Source organism: Channa argus, chromosome 18, assembly GCF_033026475.1.
Source record: "Channa argus isolate prfri chromosome 18, Channa argus male v1.0, whole genome shotgun sequence".
Lineage (NCBI taxonomy): Eukaryota > Metazoa > Chordata > Actinopteri > Anabantiformes > Channidae > Channa > Channa argus.
Genome location: NC_090214.1, coordinates 9,230,977 through 9,248,818, shown reverse-complemented (window position 1 = coordinate 9,248,818; position 17,842 = coordinate 9,230,977). Strand labels below are relative to the sequence as shown.

The 17,842-nt window shown below is 38.8% G+C and overlaps 2 protein-coding genes across 7 annotated transcripts in view; one reads left to right on the top strand and one right to left on the bottom strand.

Moving 5' to 3' along the window:
• Positions 1-17,842, bottom strand: part of LOC137103714 (astrotactin-2-like) — a 232,417-nt gene that overhangs the window by 42,472 nt on the left and 172,103 nt on the right. For both annotated transcript variants that reach the window (XM_067484310.1, XM_067484309.1), the window contains 4 exons: positions 12,418-12,542; positions 11,245-11,349; positions 10,958-11,137; positions 51-367 (listed from right to left, as the gene is read on the bottom strand). In XM_067484310.1, the coding sequence (XP_067340411.1) occupies positions 51-367; positions 10,958-11,137; positions 11,245-11,349; positions 12,418-12,542 (727 nt within the window). The remainder of the gene's footprint in view (positions 1-50; positions 368-10,957; positions 11,138-11,244; positions 11,350-12,417; positions 12,543-17,842) is intronic.
• Positions 4,086-9,414, top strand: trim32 (tripartite motif containing 32). Of its 5 annotated transcripts, none has more exons than XM_067484314.1 (3): positions 4,109-4,205; positions 5,163-5,247; positions 5,413-9,414. In XM_067484314.1, the coding sequence occupies exon 3, from the start codon at positions 5,425-5,427 to the stop codon at positions 7,480-7,482; it is 2,058 nt and encodes a 685-aa protein (XP_067340415.1). In that variant the 5' UTR covers positions 4,109-4,205; positions 5,163-5,247; positions 5,413-5,424; the 3' UTR covers positions 7,483-9,414. The 5 variants fall into 5 exon arrangements, with proteins under 5 accessions (XP_067340412.1, XP_067340415.1, XP_067340413.1 ...); XM_067484312.1 differs by having other exon boundaries at positions 5,163-5,256; XM_067484313.1 differs by having other exon boundaries at positions 4,129-4,205; positions 5,182-5,256.

The window sequence follows — 17,842 nt, the reverse complement described above, 5'->3', positions numbered from 1 at the left end:
GCACACAAGCAGACATGCACAGACAACCTGCATGCACTCTGTTTTCTCACCTCTTTGGTGATGTTATCTTGGACCAGACTGTAGAGGGGCACCACACGACTGACTTCCAGAAGCACAGGGATGGGGGAAGGCTGCTCTCCGCTCCTGCTGTTACCACTATGGCCTCTCCCTGACACACCCCCCATCATAACCTGGTGATGGCACAGGTGGCACCCAGCCGGACAGCTGCCCTTCTCCTCACAGCGAATCTCCACGCCATTCACCATGTCATCAGACAATAGCTGGCTTTTCTGAAGTGCCGACAGGTAGCTGATGAAGGGAACTGACTTCAGTTCTCGCCGCCCACCAACCCCTTGGTCTGTTGCCTCTGTGTAGGATAGGATAAAAATGTATTTCGAAATATGAATGAAAACAGTGTGTCTTCAGCATATGAGACGTTTAAAAACTGTTTAACCTCTACTTTCATCCTTAAATGTTTTTTGTTCATAGGACAATATATGAATCTGCACATGATGTCACAGCCACAGCCATGCCCAGCTGTCCTGCAGTTACCAGGCGTTTCTGGATTACCAGTTACTTGATTCCTCCCCACCCACCTGCTCACCTGTTCATTGTTTCCCAATTAGCATCTTATTATATACAATATACTGGCCCATTGCCCTCTGCCCTCTGCCAGATTGTCTATTGTTCACCCCAGCCATAGTGTTCCAGCCTTAAATACCTGTTTTCCTGTTTTTGGTTTTCTTTTGTTACTGACCACTGCCTGCACATTCACTTCCCCTCCTCCTTTTTCCCTAGCAGTTAAATTTAACCATTTATAATAAAAAGGGAACTGTTTGTAACTTTGTATTTGTCTCTGTAGTTGTGTATTTAAGACATAAAAAATTGGGTTGTCACATTTCTCTAGTCACTTTAAACCTCTGCATTTCCTTTCACATTAACTTGCTGTTGGTGTCATCAACTTCTCTAGATAAAAGAATGAACAGGAGCGTAGAGAGTAACTGACTTCTTAAAGTCCCATGGGTCAAATTTGTGGTTTCTGATATTGGACTAAATAAATACAGTTTCATTGTTATCCTGAGTATCAGTTATCAGTAGTTCTCCTTGGAAATGGATGAATTACTTCTTATCCATTTCAATCTCATTAAAAAAAGCAATGCATGAGTTTAGAGAGTTTCACATTGGGCCAACTGTTACAGTGAAGCAAATATGCCTTCTGGGCCGATGTAGCAGATGTGCCTTTGTGTATATTTGTTCAAAAACAGGGCACTAATGTGAGGTCTCCAAATGAGTGACAGAGTCTGCCTTCTGGTGATACAAAAGTGAATTAAAGTTAAAATTATCAGGCGTGATGCATCATCAGGCAGTATTACATGTGGAGAAACAACAATGTAAGAGAAAAGTGTATCTCTACTGTAAATGTATTATTCCACTTGTAAAACCGCTGAAACTACTATTTAGCATCAGATTTGAGAGACAATATAAAGGTACAAATGTTTAATTTACAAAGCTACACAAAGACACAGAGGAGATGAGATTACCAATGCTTACAATTTTAGATGAGTGCATATATGCACATAAAAAAAAAAACTAGACTGAAATAACAACTACAATCCTGAGGGAAGTGGATGAAACAGCAGGAAAAGCCCTTGACTTTTTTTAAGATGGGCTAATTTAGACTAATTAAGGTTAATATTTTACATGACTTATTTCCTGCTTAACAGCTTTAATGACAGTGAAATCAGACGTACTTCAAAATATTCTCTAAAGCAAAAAGGCATCATAAAGTTCTCAACCCCAAATAAATGATGGCGTGAGACAGAAAAAGAAACGTCCAAAAAGTGCAAATGTATCTACATGTGAAATTTTACTTGGAGTCCTGCAACAACAAATGTGTTAAATACGTTAACCCAAGACACAAAAGGATGTGTACACTTTAAAGCATTCATTTCTCAAACACAAACATGTACCTTACCCTCAGACATTTGACAGCGCTGTGAGAAACATAAGACAGGTGGGGATATTTTTTAAGGGCTACTTTCAGCTAATATTGCTTATAGGGAAAAATAATTTTGATGTCAAGCTGATGTGACATTTCAATCATGCAAATATAGCACAAAAAATATTTTGTTCCAATGAATCTCAAATGAGTTTTCAATTTTAGACAAAAACATGTAATGGGTGAAAACAAACAATACCCTAATACATAAAGCCGCTTTTAACTTAAGACAAGTTTTTTCATTAACATTTTTTGTCAGAGGATATTGTGGTAGGGGAGGCTTAAAATTATTTATGGATCAAATCTAAAATATACTTGTATAAACATAAAAGAAACGTACAACAACATTCAGTCCTATAATGCAAACTTCACCTCAGGGTGCTGGAACTTCCAATTTCCTAGAAAGCAAAGCAAAACAAAACAAAACAAAACAAATAAAAAAATGAAACAAAAACATGGCTATAATGCCTTTAACTGTTGCTAGGACCCTGCTGTGTATATTTGTGTGTGAGAGAGAAGTGAGTCTGTGCATACATCTATTTATGTATGTCTTTGTGGCTTACTCGCTGTCTGTCTGTCTGAAGGAGTGGGTGGTAACTGCAGCAGTATGTAAACAGGCTCAAGGGGTGGCCCAACAGCCCAATTACATTCACTTCTTGAGGCAACACAGACACAGAAATGAGTTGCCATCACCCAGTTCTTAAAATAAAGCCCTTTAGCTCAGGTTATGGATAGCCAATCTAAACCATCTCTTATATTAATTTCACCCAAAACTAACTGCATTTTAAGAAAGATTTGGCACCTATTTCTAGAGAATTAAAGATGATCAAAATAAAACAAACTGACATGGGTCCTTTATGCCCAATGTTGTTGTCCCTAATTTAGGTAAACCTAGAAACCTAGAATTTTCCTCTGAGATGGCTGGAGTGAACCTGTTTTGTTTGTGGAGGAGACATTAAATTGGACCATATGTACCTCTGTGCTGTTAAGAGAGTGGCCTATCATTCTACCTGTAAACTTGTCTTGTACAGAACAAGTGTGATGCTTGTGCAACATTGCCTGTCATCAAACATAGTGAAGGGATAGATGGAGTAAATGTCCCATCCATTGGTCTTGAAATTTTAATTAACAAAGGGTTAATTAAAAGTCCACACTTTTAGAACCTATTTGTTTGTGAATTTTTAATTAACAAAGAGTTAATTTAAATTTCTTTGTTAACTGGTTGCAGTTTAATTACTCATCAGGGACACATCCCCTCTGGCCAGGGTTATGTTTCCCAGGCAACAACAGCAAAGGTGTCAGATATCGTCCAATTTAATTCATGTTGTTAGATATAGTTGGTACTGGTTTTGCTTTGCCTAAAACAGCACTGTTAAAAGTATTATGACTTATTTTTTATATAAATATTAATAAAGTGAGGAAGGGTGGGACATAATAATTTTAATACAAAAACCTTGTTTATATATGTTGTGTAGCTGAGAAGATGTTCCACACTTTTAGAACCTATTTGTTTGTGAAATTGTTTACTCATCTTCACTGGTGTTGCGTGGCCATCTTCCAGTATACTTCTGACATCTAGTGGTCTCTCTTTGTAATTACTGGCATATGTTTACAACCTGAACTATTTTCAGATTGTGTTTCGAAATGCATTTATAAGATATGGGCATGTTACATCTATAGGATACATTTTCAGCATTACAGGTCTGTTTACTTGTTCAGTGAAGTTAATACATTTTGCTCATTTGTGTCTTTGTGACACAAACAGTGACAGTGTCTTACTGTTGAAAGTATATATTGTTTCAGAAAAATATGACTTATAGCATATTTCAGTGTCAGCATAAAAAAACAAGTTATTTGGAGTAGATGCTTTGCCTTAAAATTAATAGTTTAAAACCTAATTTCAAACTTTTTTTCCCCTCCTGTTCTAAGTGAGTAAATGAATGCTGGGAATAAAAGTGTGAGTCACTTTGATTTTTAAAATATAATGCGCACATCATTTTCAATCCCATGAGATTATTTGAACAATTCCATGGATGTATTACAAACCCACAACGCAGCCAATCAAATAAACTTCAGGCTCAGAGTTGTACGTATTGCGTCACGACGCTAGCGCGCACGTAACGTCGTAAACACTGCAGTCTCACAGCTGCAGTAGCAGAAACATTACGCCCATCAAGGCATTTCTACTGCTAACGTTGGAGAAAAGGTATGTTTCAGAGCAATAATGGCTCATTACTATGAGCTTCATATATTATTTTTAATGCACGTTCATCAAACTCACCTCTGTCTGTGTTAAACGACATTGTCGCGTTGTATTTTGAGGGCAGTGTTAGCGTTTGATGTGTTGTGGAGAGGCCTCAGGTTTATTTATCAAAAATTTGGAACTCGCCATGTAACAGTGAGTTCGTTTTTGAGACTCCGCTAGAAGCTTCAACAGCTTTTAATCAACATGAGACATTGGTGGCAAATCTATATAAGTGCGAGTCGGTTTAACGATGGCATCAAATTTATCATCGCGAATGATCTCCCTGATAAAAATAACCTTCTTTTTATATTAACGTGAGCTGACATTTATTATTATTGTCTTTTTGTTGAAGCTCGTTTTCTTTTCCAATATGTTTGCAGAGATGTTAGCGTCGCCTCGTGTGTAGCACGTCCTCATAAAGCACACGACGTTTAACAGTTTTTTTTTTTAAGTGAATGGTTTTCCAGTTGATAACTTGCCAGTTAAGTCATTATGCATTTTTTTTTTAATGTAAGCAACCCCAAACATTAATTTCTGCCTTAGGTTTATTGTATATTTATTTCAACTGATGCAACTAATTAGCTGTCCCGAAACAGTGTAGAGCTAACTTGGCTTGTTGTGCTTAGCCAGAGCTTGATCATCTGCTTAACATATGTGAGAGCTGCTAATAGACATTCAATGGTTTAATTAAATGTATGCTTGAATGTATGAATTTCTCTTAACTGATGGAATATTGTTACCTGTGCCAATTACCAGACACAACCACTGCCTCTTAATTAGATGAGAATCTGATTGACTTAGCACACAACCTACAGCCTGCCCCCATATATATGCGCACTTTATTGGTTGGTGTAAACTGTAGTTGGTTGTCTTTTTTTAAAAGACCCAGAGAAATCTGACAAGCTAAAATATGTTTAGTGTGCTGCTTTCAATACAGGTACAAAACACATTTCAGAGGCACAGCAAATTGAACAAGCAAACCAGCAAATTGAATGGGTTTTAAGTGAGTAAGGTAATAGCATTTTTATTTATTTATTAATTTACTTCTGGGATTAATATAGTTGTTTGAATGTTGAATCTTTACTGCCCATAGAATTTCACACAAAATTGTAAAATACTACAAAAGCTAATACTATTTTTTTTTTTTTTTTTTTTTTTTCCACCCAAGGAAAGGCCCATAATGGCAGTAGCATGCTCCCCCCTGGACGCGGATCTAATGAGGGAGGTTCTTGAATGCCCTATATGCTTGGAGACCTACAACCAGGAACAAATGAGACCCAAACTTTTGCAGTGTGGTCACACAGTGTGCCGGCAGTGTCTGGAAAAGTTGTTGGCCAATACTATCAATGGTGTGCGGTGCCCCTTCTGTAGCAAGGTCTCCCGTATGAGCAGCATCTCCCAGCTAGCCGATAATCTCACTGTGCTCAAGATCTTAGATTGCACTACATCCTGTACTGCTGCTGCTGCTGCCTTAATGTGCAAGTCCTGTTGCAGCCGTTTACCACGACAGTACTGCCATGACTGTGCCGAAGTCCTGTGTGAGCTTTGTAAAGGGGAAGGTCATCTGCATCAAGGCCATTCAGTCCAACTGATTAGGGTGGCTGCCGAACAGCGCCGTAAAGAACTGGGTGGCAAGCTGGCTGCTCTGCGTGATGTGATGGGTGAAATTCAGAAGAAAAAAACTGCTATTGATAACATTTCCAAGTCTTTGAGACTGAAGTACCGAGCAGTGCAGCAGGACTACACTACAGCTGATCTGCGTCTTCAAGAAGAACTTGGCAAGTCTCGAAGAACATTTACAGCTTCTATAGCAGAGGTGGAAAAGCTTAATGGCCAGGTCCTGGAGGAGCAGACCTATCTCCTTAACATTGCAGAGGTAAAAGTCGTGTCTCGCTGCGATTATCTGACAATGCGGATTAGGCAGACTGATATCGCCTTGCTAAAGGATGATAGTGGAGGCAGTGATGAAGAAGAGCTGGATCTGAGGAGCAGCTTGCCCACTATGTTTCAACTGCAAGAGCCAGAGCTCGTCAAAACAGAGCACTCGAAGCCTGTAGAAGTGGGACAGTTGACCACAAATACTTTTACTGTGAACACAGACGATGAGGAGAGTGGGATAGAGATTGCACTTGAGGGCAATGCAGAGGATGTAGCTGGGCCAGCTGGGGCTACTGGTGGTGCAATGGGGGCTCCGCTGGATCTTTACCGAGATATTGACATGGTTGCTGCTGTAGATCAGACAGTTTGTGGTTCACCAGCCAGCTTTAAATCAAAGTCCCTGGATGCAGGTGGGGGATCACCTGGAGGAGCGAGAGCAAGTGCAGGGCCACCAGTGTGCCAGTTTGTCAAAAGGATGGGCTGTAAAGGAACTCTGCCTGGTATGTTCAATTTACCTGTCAGCATCTGCGTAACACCACAAGGTGAGGTGCTAGTGGCTGACCGTGGCAACTACCGTATCCAGATCTTTAATCGCAAAGGTTTTCAGCGTGAAATTCGCCGCAATGCCAGTAGCATTGACAATTTTGTCCTGAGCTTCCTTGGGGCTGACTTGCCTAATCTCATCCCATTATCCATTGCTGTCACTCCTCAAGGTCTGATTGGGGTCACTGACAATTACGACAACTCAGTTAAAGTGTACACTATGGATGGACACTGCGTAGCTTGCCACAAAAACCAACTAATTAAACCTTGGGGCATTACTGCAATGCCCTCAGGCCAGTTTGTGGTGTCAGACGTAGAAGGTGGAAAGCTGTGGTGTCTAGCAGTGGACCGCAATGTGGGTGTGGTCAGCTACAGTCGATTGTGCTCTGCTGTGCGACCAAAGTTTGTGACGTGTGATGCAGCAGGAACAGTCTATTTCACACAGGGCCTGGCTCTGAACTTCGAAAAACGCCAAAATGAGCCTCACCTGGAGGGCGGCTTCTCCATTGGCTCAGTGGGCACCGATGGCCAGCTAGGGAAACAGCTCAGCCATTTTTTCTCGGAGTCAGAGGACTTCCGCTGTATCACTGGCATGTGTGTGGACGTCAATGGGGACTTGCTGGTAACAGACAGCGGTAGGAAAGAAATCCTTCAGTTTCCCAAAGATGGTGGATTCAAAATTCTTATCCAGGAAGGGTTGACCTGCCCTGTAGGAGTAGCCACCACTCAGAAAGGCCAGCTACTAGTGTTAGATTGTTGGGACCACTGTGTGAAAGTCTACACATACATTCAGAGGAGGCATTCCTCCACTTCTTAGAGTATGTTTGTGTAATCTATTTGATTGCTGAGTTGGTGTGTATGTAAGTTTGGCAAAGTTAAATACATAGTTATCTGTCACTTTACAGTTCTCACTCTAGCTTTCCTAGATTTACTGAATGAATGCTTTATTTGGTTTGGGTCTATTTAAAGGATCTTAATTTATTATCGCCTAATTAAAAAAACAGCTATGTAAGCTGCCTGGTGATTTTAATGGATAATAACACAAACGGCAATGTATTCTCATCAAAGATACTGGCACAAGTTATCACTTTACAATAAGTGTTAGAAGCTATTGATGTCAATTCTAAAGCAGACACAAAGTCTATTATTGGCTGCCATATCCACTATTCAACCTGACTGGTTTGATGCATGGCTTTCACTGATTTGGCCCAGCTTTCCAACAAATACTGGAGGAAAAAGCTGAAATGAACATGTATTTGTATATGAAATAAACTATACTAAGGCTTTTGGCCTGTGAAGCACTTTATTATTGAAATGTCAGTTTCCTTGTGTTAGGTTTTAGCAGCACAGATTGACATTGATAGATGCAGCTGGCAGCTTTAAAGTATAAAGGACTTGTACAGTGAGCTAGTAATGGTAACAACATACCTGCCACCATTCAGTGAATTGCATTCAGGGAAGATTATACACAAGTTACTAATATGAAAGAGGTTTGAACTACACAATCATAAACATTGTGCTGTGGAGGAAACCTGGATGATAATGTAGGCAATGATCATACTTTGTTGTTTTCTAAGGTTAACATTTTTACTGACAACCGGACAGTGTTTGTGTAGGCCCGTTATGGTAAAACAAAAAAAACAAACATCGTATGGTGATGAGTTTTTTTTTTTTTTACTTTTTTAAGGTTAGCTGACTTGGTGTAATCAAAATTTGATTAGACTAACTTCCTTATCCTTTTTTTTTTTTTTTTTTTTGTACTTAGCTAGGCTGTGTAGATCAACAACAACCTGAGTAATCGCTTGCGAACTTAATGGAACAGTGTATTAGCTTCAATATAGTTTTAAAATCTACTGATCCACTGTTGGCCAAAGCCTCATCCATAGCGCCACATACGTCGCACCAAAATTGTTTGTTCAAATCATCAGACCGAGGTGTGTCCGACGATAACTGTCCAGTACAACCAACACTAAATAGCCCAACCACCCACACCCATATTAACTGTAAGGGGACAACCTACTTTGACATCTTGAATATTGTTTACAGACTGTTGTCTTTGTTATCCCACCACAGTCTAACTACAGTCCCATCTGGTCTGTGTTTTTAGGTACTGGCAAGAGTATTCAGCAATATCACTGCTGTTATGGGATAGTGAGTGAAAATTCCAGCATCCAGCAAACTTGGCTGCATTGCTCTTGAACAGTAGTTCTGAGTCGCTGTGTCTCCCTCAGGCTGCTATTCAACTCTAGTCAATTTACAGTGTAGGTAGGTATTTGAAAGAAAACAGCCAAACACTGTGTTTGGCTTGTTAGTATTAGTGTCACTTCACATGAAACCATCATCTCATCATGTATCATTTTATCATGCAACATGGCTGAAAGTTCATAAAGTCCATATAAAGCATAAGAAATATAAGTTCAGCTAAAACATCACTGAAAGACACCTTTAATCAAAACATTCAGTGGCCTAACATGGGGTAGCAAGTCAATCATTGAAACCCATGTAATATTACTGTATGTTAAATATTTTATGTCTATAAGGTTATACATAGTAAATAGGGCTGTTCGGAGGCAATACGTTTCTTCCAGTCCAGGATTGCTCCCACAATAACAGCATACTGCCCCAGTTTCAATTTTGAAAATAATTTCACAAAGCTGACCTTAACTTTGCACCTGGAGCCCTATTAAACCGCAACATATGATATACATATCTAAGAATCAAGTTTTTTTAGTATTTCTACATAAGCAAACCTGTTGGGATAAAAATGGAACTGAGATTTAGGTATCAGGTGAGGCTTGTCACAGTTGGATTCTTGTGTTTTGTTTTTTTGTTTTTGTTTGTGTTTTATTCCATGTAGACCACATAATATTTCAGCACTAAATGGATCTTGATTCAAGCTCTCATCTGCATGTTAACCTAAAGCATAAACTCATATTTTTTCAGTGCATTCACTTTAAGTGTCAGTAGAAGTAGTCATTACTAGAGAATATTGAGACTTTTACAGTGACTGAAAAATGCATAAAATACTAAAAAAGTCAAGTGTCCTTGTGTCAGTGCGCTGAACGTCCAAGTGTCTCACGTCATTTGAATATGTTTTGTAATATGACTCTGGGGAGAAGTTATTGCATACTTCTTCGTTATTTTATTTTTTTCTTTATACTGTCTGATTGTAATATTGCAATATGTCTATGAACCAAACTCCCATGTCCTTCAGGTGTTATGTTCTTTGGAGGTTGTGAATATCACTTTGTGTTGAACACAATGCAGTCATCACTGTGTTGTCACATTCATGTTTGTATTGTTGATAATCTGAGTGCAATAAACATTTATGAAACAACTAAAAGATCTAAAGCATTTTTCATACCATTCTAATTCTGTGTTCACTTTTGTCAAGTACATTCATACAGTGCACAGTTAAAACTTTATAAAAGAAAACCCAATTTAGAGTTATGGAAGAGATATTCATATCATTAAATAAAAAATACAAATGCATTGATATGAAAACGCAAGTTAAATTATAGTGGTATTGTCAGCATCATGCACTTAAAATAACAAAAATGGAAGAAACTGACATAGTAGAGTCGGCCATTGATATCTATTACTCTATAACATACTTAGATTCATATTATATTAGAATATAAGTGATTTTAGCAATTAGTAGATAGTTACTTAACATTACAACCATGTGGTGTTTGAAATGAAATCATATTCCTCTGGCATACAGATCATGTTGCCTTATAAACAGCATGTTGATATTTAAAGACATTTATTGTATTATTTATGTTACGTGTGTATGTGTGTGTGTGTATACAATCCTGGTCCACTTTTACCTAAAATCTAGTTAATGTTGTGCAAGTGAGAAAATACAATGTTACTTATTTTGAAACCCAGGAGCCAATCAACGTTACTGTACTCAAATGAAAATCTTTTTTGACAGCACAAATAAACACGACATGAAAAAAAGTAGGATAGTGCTGCAAAAACCTTTTGGGATTCTTTTAAATTCGATGTTAAATTCAATTTATGGGGCTTATAATGCTTTTTAACCACAAAGCAAACTGAGGCAGGATGATGTTTTTGGGCTTAATCGAGTTTAGTTTGTATTCCCCAAAGTGTTGCTCTCCCTTTCCTGTTAAATTACAGTAAATATTGCTCTTCTTCGACTCATGGTGCATTTGAGGTCCCTTTACAATCGTCTGCATCCTGAATGTAACGATGGCATCTCCATTCATCTCTCTACAGTTTTGCATTCACGTATCTTGACCTTTTCCCCTGCCTGTCAGTGCACTCACCTTTCTGGTACTGTAGCCAGAGCTGCTGCTGGGCCTTCTTGCTAGGGAAGTAGATGCTGCAGCTGAGCTCAGAACCATACAGGGCTTCGGACACGTAATGGCTGCCATATTGCTGGAGAAAAGCCAGGAGCTCCTCACGCGTGCTGTCTGCTGACAGTGTCTTCAGCACTTTGGAAAAGCCTAGCAGGTGAAGAAGGAGATGGGGGAATAGTGTCTAACATTTCTCTTAGCACTGATCAGAGCTTCATTGTGCTTTGCAATCACCGTCATATTAGTCAGACACAGACCTGTAGATAAGGTGATGGAGCTGAGTTTGACTTTGTACAGATTGCTGCGGACTCTCCACTGCTGGACCATGGGGTAGCCCACTGCCTCGCTGAATTGAGCGTCCCCTAAAAAAGACAGAAAAAAGGGAACACGGAGACCAACTAAGACAGAGGGAGATATATAAAAATGTCAACAGATACAATTTAAAACAAATTACCATAGCTCAGATTCATAAAGGGCAGCAGTAATTTAAAATAAATGAATAGATAAATATATTTCATCATTTCATTTGAACAGTTTAATACAGATCCATTGTTATCCATTATTGCCCTAAAAACATTTTTTATTACAGCTCATATGCCAGCTGCTCCTGGATCAATGGCTGATATATAGTGTAGCTTGAACTCCAATTGGATTGCTGACGTTAGAAGTGGGAGCAATCTTGCCTTTCTCTGCAATTCAATTACCAAAGTTTCACACCAGTTTAGAACTTAAGCCACAAAAGTGAAGTGCAAGGGTGAAAAAAACAAATAAACCTCTTACGGGAACCTTGATCCTGTACCTTTAGAAAGCATTTTACAGCAAATGCCAATTTAGCTAATGGATGGATTAGGGAGCAGAGGTGCAGGTGCAGGTTTGAAGCCAAATGTTTAACACTGTCTCCCATAGGATAGGGTGGAACAGTCAACAAAAGGATGAAATAATTAAATTGAAGGTTATGTGGAAAAATTCACAAGTCCCTATATGGCTGTATGTGTGAGCTTTTACAGTATACAGTATGTGTAAAACTTTGTGTATATGATTCTTATAGGATGTATGATTTTTTGAGATACAACAGAAGACCAGCCGGAATCTGTCATTTTTGTTTTTATGATTTATACAACAACTACCTATAACAGTAGAACAACCAGGTTTGTTGTATATAAATCTTATCTCAGGTGCAAACAACCATGCTCATCTGGACTAAAATAGACTGAAACACTGGAGTCTATGATTAAAGCTCATCTTAGATATAACTATCAGGGACTAGTTTTTTTTATTGGCTTTAGTGATGTCAGAATTTATTATGAAATACACAACGACTGGGTCACACACAGACAATAGAACTGTCACTGAAAAATGAAATAAATCGGTAAGATGGCCAGTCGAGAAGAAAAAGCTCCTGTCTTCAAGCTGAGCGTACACACCCTCACCTGTGAGGAGCTGAAGGTTGGGCAGGGGTTCTGACAGGACCCCACGACATTGTTCCTCTACTGGTAAGGGGATGACCATGAGACCATCTGCTAGCTGTGGAAAGTCCTTAATGAAGTTGTTGTCCCTGAGAGAGACAGATTGAGAAACAAAGGAAGAACAAGGCAAAAGGTTCCGGTACTGTGTACAAATTATGTACATTCACACATTCTTGTTCAGTAACAAAAGGTCACATATTAACTAAACATAACGGTTGTATTTAATAGCAAAGCAGCTACAAATTCGAGACGCTCAACAACAGTTCCAAAGTAAATATTTCCAATTACAGCAATGTGGACTACTGTGGTTTCCCATCAAGCTGCTTGGATATTTCGCAGTTTTTGCTTCATAGAGGCCTGGATAAAGGTCTTAGGCTTATGGTTGCATATAATTGAATAAATATTTAACATTTACATCGTGGTGTACGTTTCCTGACGGTAACCATGGTAATTCCTTCTATCTGTGAGCAACAGAATTAAAGAGTTCCTAGCTGGTTGTAAACAATATTAACATGAGTACAAGGTCAAAATATTTCAAAGTGTGTGTGTGTGTGTGTGTGTGTGTGTGTGTGTGTGTGTGTGTGTGTGTGTGTGTGTGTGTGTGTGTGAGTGTGTTTGTGTGTACTGTACAGCTTGGCGGCAAAAAAAGAAAACAGTTGCTTCCCCCAATTTGCGGGTAGAACAAAGAGCTGCAAGCACTGATAAGAACAGACCTCTTGGAATCTCTTGCTTTTCTCTGCTTGAGAAGATAAGTACAAGAAAGAGTGGTAATAAGAACTGTAGAATGTGGATGGGGAGAAGAAGAAAACCCACATACTGCAGAATAGTAAGAAGTAAGAAAAAAAATCCGTGATTGCACACAGAGTTGATACATATTAGCTCTAAACATGCTTCACAATCTTTCTTTTCAAATCACATGCAAAGTAAAAAAGCAGTTGTCCTACAAGTAGAGAGATCTTATATGTTCAGCTTCATTTTTGTTCAGCAGATACACTGTTCTGGCCGGATCAAAGCATCTGTGGTTCATTTCCTGTCAAAAAGATAAGTTGTCTTGCTGCATTCTGAGAGCATGGCAAACTGCAGCAACCCATTTCCCATTTCACATAATCCACTTTTATGGGACCAAGTCTCAAAGCACAGACCTTGTGCCACAGCGACTCAGGGAAAGGGTAGCTTTACTCTTCTTGATATCAATTTTTCATCCTGTACCTCTCATTCTGTCTCTCTTTCTGCTTCCTCTAACCACAAAGCCTGTTAGACGTAATCACAGCCTCAATGTTACAATGAAGGGGTGGAAGGATTGACTCAAGGGCAGATGATGAGAGGATGGAGGTAGAGTGAAAAAAAAAATTACTGTGGCTTATGTTCACGAAAATATATTGATTGCTAAATTAAATCAGCCAGCTACACACTCAGAGGCTCAGAAAACCTTCAGACGTGTGTGGACCAAGATGGTGGATTTCCAAGGCCAGATGTGGAAAATCCTTGACACTATGCACAGAGTATGATGTGCCTCATAGTTCATAGCAGAGTTGCTGAAAGATAAAACTGAAAACTAATCTAATATAAAGGATCAAAACAGCACATAGAAGAGTGCATATAGAAATCTATGACCTTCCCCTTCCTCTAACCTTGAGGAAGAAACATTGATTGTTGTTGCATCCCTTCTTTGCAGAGGTGAAATGGTATCTATGTTAAAAAGTGTCAAGACTTCTGTTTATGTGGTTTCTGTGTGTGTGTGTGTGTGTGTGTGTGTGTGTGTGAATGTGATGGTGAGGGGGCTTGAAGCATCAATTCCACCAACAGCTCATTAAAAGAAGAGACATTTATCAGCAAAAGTACAACCAAAACAGACCAATTCAATTGCTTGTCTTTCGAGACAGATTGTCCCTGTCTTACATAAATGATAACAATATGATTTAGCTGCTAGCCAGTCGTGGCTAACACATCTTACTGTCAAACTAACAAATTGACAAGACTGACTTGACTCAACAAACAGCAAATTTGTGTAACACAGATGTAACTTATCCATGTCATAGAAACTTTGTGTGCTGGCCAGCTCATACTGCTTACTGACACATAGTGGAAAAACCATCCATCAGTCATCATTGTTACACATGTGGTTTCCCTGTAACATTAAGTTCACATTAATGCTAAATCATTAGACATACAGTTTAAGTTAAATCTAATTTTATAATTTCACAGCATTTTTACACAGGACTTGTGGAAAACGTATTTTATAAATATTTGAAACCAATTTTGGAATGAAAATAGCACAAAAACAAACATTAAAACTAAGAAATTGCATTTTTTTTAAAGATATTTGCTCATTTTGAATTTGATGCCAAGAACACAACTCAAAAATGTAGAACAGCAACATGTTTACTACTGTAATAATACTGTAATAATGCATCTCTTTCTTTTTTCGAAGCACTTTGTAATTGTTTGGTAAAACTAACATTCTTGCTTGATATAGGATTTTTAGTTTTATTTATTTTTTGAGCATTTGGGGCCTCGAGTTCACTTCCTAATATTACAAAGGTTTTCAGTGGGTGACAGGTCTGGACTGCGGAAGGACCAGTTTAGCACTCAGACTCTGACCACTGAGTCACGCTGTGGTGTATGTGCAGAATGTGGTTTGCCTTTGTTTTTCTTCCCTCTCCTCTTTAGCTTGAAGACAAAGACAAGAACAAATAAATGTCAAATTTTGATTTCTATGAACACAGGGCGATTTGCCACTTTGCCTCAGTCTATTTAAAGGAGCTTGGTTATCTACAAGCACCAAATTACCTTGATTGACAGTGCTTGTCAGAGGAGTTCCTAAGTCCATGCGGTGAGTTCCTGTATAGAGTTGTGTCTGTTTTAGATGCAGTGCTGGAGACCCAGAGATCAAGTCCCCATTCCCAACTTTTTATATTTTTCCTAAATTGTCACACTGTTTGTTATAGTCTTTCACCAATGTCATGCCAAGTAAAAAAAAAAAACAACAACAAAAAAACCATGCTGTTGCTGTTTTACATTAAGACCTACTCCTGGTTCAAACTACAGTCAACCCATGAACCCAACCAATTATTTTACCCAACAAGTTCCCTTCACACTCACACACGTGTACTTAACAACATCCCATTCACCGGAACACATACCGTACCTGCAGTATGTCTGGAGCTGCCAGACAACACTGTGTATTTACTCATGTTTCATTCAGTACCCATGTGTGTTCATTAAGGTCAGTGGACACTGGGCTGCCTCCCAGCCAAACGGGCCTCCTATCCTACTTGAGTCTACAAGTGGCAAACTCTTACCATTTGAATGAAAATCTCCAAAGCCCAAGCTCCACAGTCTAGACTATAATAAAATTATATCTGGTGAGATGAATACAAATATTCAGGAACAGTTCATGCATATATATATATATATATATATATATATATATATATATATATATATATATATATATTAAAGCTCTCACTCCCTCTTACTTCTCCTTCCCCTTTCTTTCAGTCTGTGTGTCTCCTCCTGCCATCTGTGTGGACTATTTCAATTCAAACGCAGTAAAGATACATCCTATTATTAAAGCATACTGGGGCTCATGTCTCATATGCAAATAGTTTTTTTGTGTGTTTCACAGCCAGACGTCAATGTCAGTATTCCTCCCTGGATAGAGTGTAACAATTGTTCGCTGTTTGCTCAGCCCAGCCCCAAGCGGTAACCCTGGCTGGTTTGCTTTTCTGCATCCTGAATTGCTTCCATCTTTTATTCACTTACCTGGCTACACCTGCTCCGTCCTCCCAAATCGCATGCATTCTGTTGATAGGCGCAGATGAGAGCTATCTGCAAGTCAATTTAGAGAAATGTTGTTGTGCTTCTCTCTTTGCTTCTGTCTATTTGAGTCTATAATAGGCAATATAATAGGAATGAGGGCTGTCTACAAGTTGCAAAGGCAAGAACAATTATGTTCGTGCATATGTTTGAGTGTGTATATTTGTGAATGTCAGTTTGTGAGCGGTATTTATCTAAACACTGTCCTTGGTAACTGGCCCTCTGTGCTGTTTAGAGAGAATGTCCATGGAGAAATCTCATCTTCAGGCAGAGGCACTGATCAGACACACCATATATCTCAACTGCACTGACAGTGCACAACATCGCAGTTCATTATCTACAACCTCAACACTCATCTTGATACCAATATAGCATAATAGTGCTTTTCTCTAGTGACTACACTGGAAAAATCACATCCACCACTGGGCTCATTATTTTGTTTGTTTGTCTTTTTTCCCTTCACATTCATCAACTAAATATGAGGTTAACACCAACCTGAAAAAAAAAAAAAAAACACCAATAATGATGCATGTGAGATGTTGCTAAGAACTTTGAATAGCACTGGCACTGGCATTCAAAAACACAGTCAACCTGTCAGTTTAGAAAGTGTACCATATGTGCATTCAGACATGATTGATCCTCCTGACTTCGAACACATCCCCTAACAATTAGGAAAGCCAACTGTTTCAGCAAAGTGCAGGATGCTTGTTTCCTCTCCCTTACTGTAGAGGTTGTCTTAGCGGACTTAGTCAAGCACTTGCAAAGACTCTGTAATTCCCATTGGGAAATATGTATTGAATATAAATCTAAATCTTTGGTGTCAAGCTTACAAAGGCTATATTCTGATTATCAGAGTTTCTGTTCTGGCTCAGCTGCCAATAGAACATGTGTAACCTTTTTAAGTGAAAGCTGAACATGGAAATAGCCCTTTAAAAGTAACAGGAATTCACAGATTCACTAGGTAGACAATAGGCACTAAAACTTATCTTAATGTGGCAAAAACTGTCAAACCCTCTTGTTGTGACTCACAAAACTAAACTTCCAGCAGTGTGAAAATATTTGCTTCTAACCAATCATTGAATTTCCATTATTTCTACCTAATTAGTATGATTTGGAGCATTCGTATTTATTACAATTTCATAATGATGACTGTTGAGTGTTGGGCACTCAACAGTCTGGTGGAGTGCAGCAGACCGTAGCAAAGGTGGAAGAGGAAGACCTGGGTGGAACAGTGTAGAATGAGTGGATTAAAGTGACTCTTACAAATAAGATACATTAACAGCCATAGTGGTAGAGCTTGTCAAATAAAAAACTGTTCTTGAAATCCTCAAAACTTATTATAGTAGTCAAAAGCTGTTTGAACTACAAATGTTGGAGGTGAAGCCCAAATATTTCCCATTTAAAGTTTTTTACACAGTCCATAATACAACATACAGAGAATTTCTGATACTGTGTGTGCGTGTGCGTGTATGTGTTTGTGTGTACAATTAAGGAGTCTGTGCACTTCATCTCATTAAGGGGAAGGTAGGGGAGAGGACAAATATATTCTTCATCCACTAGATGCTGCTCT

What these genes read in the sequence shown, in the direction of transcription:
- trim32 (XM_067484311.1), top strand. Translation starts at nt 5,425, where the DNA reads ATGGCAGTAGCATGCTCCCCCCTGGACGCGGATCTAATGAGGGAGGTT.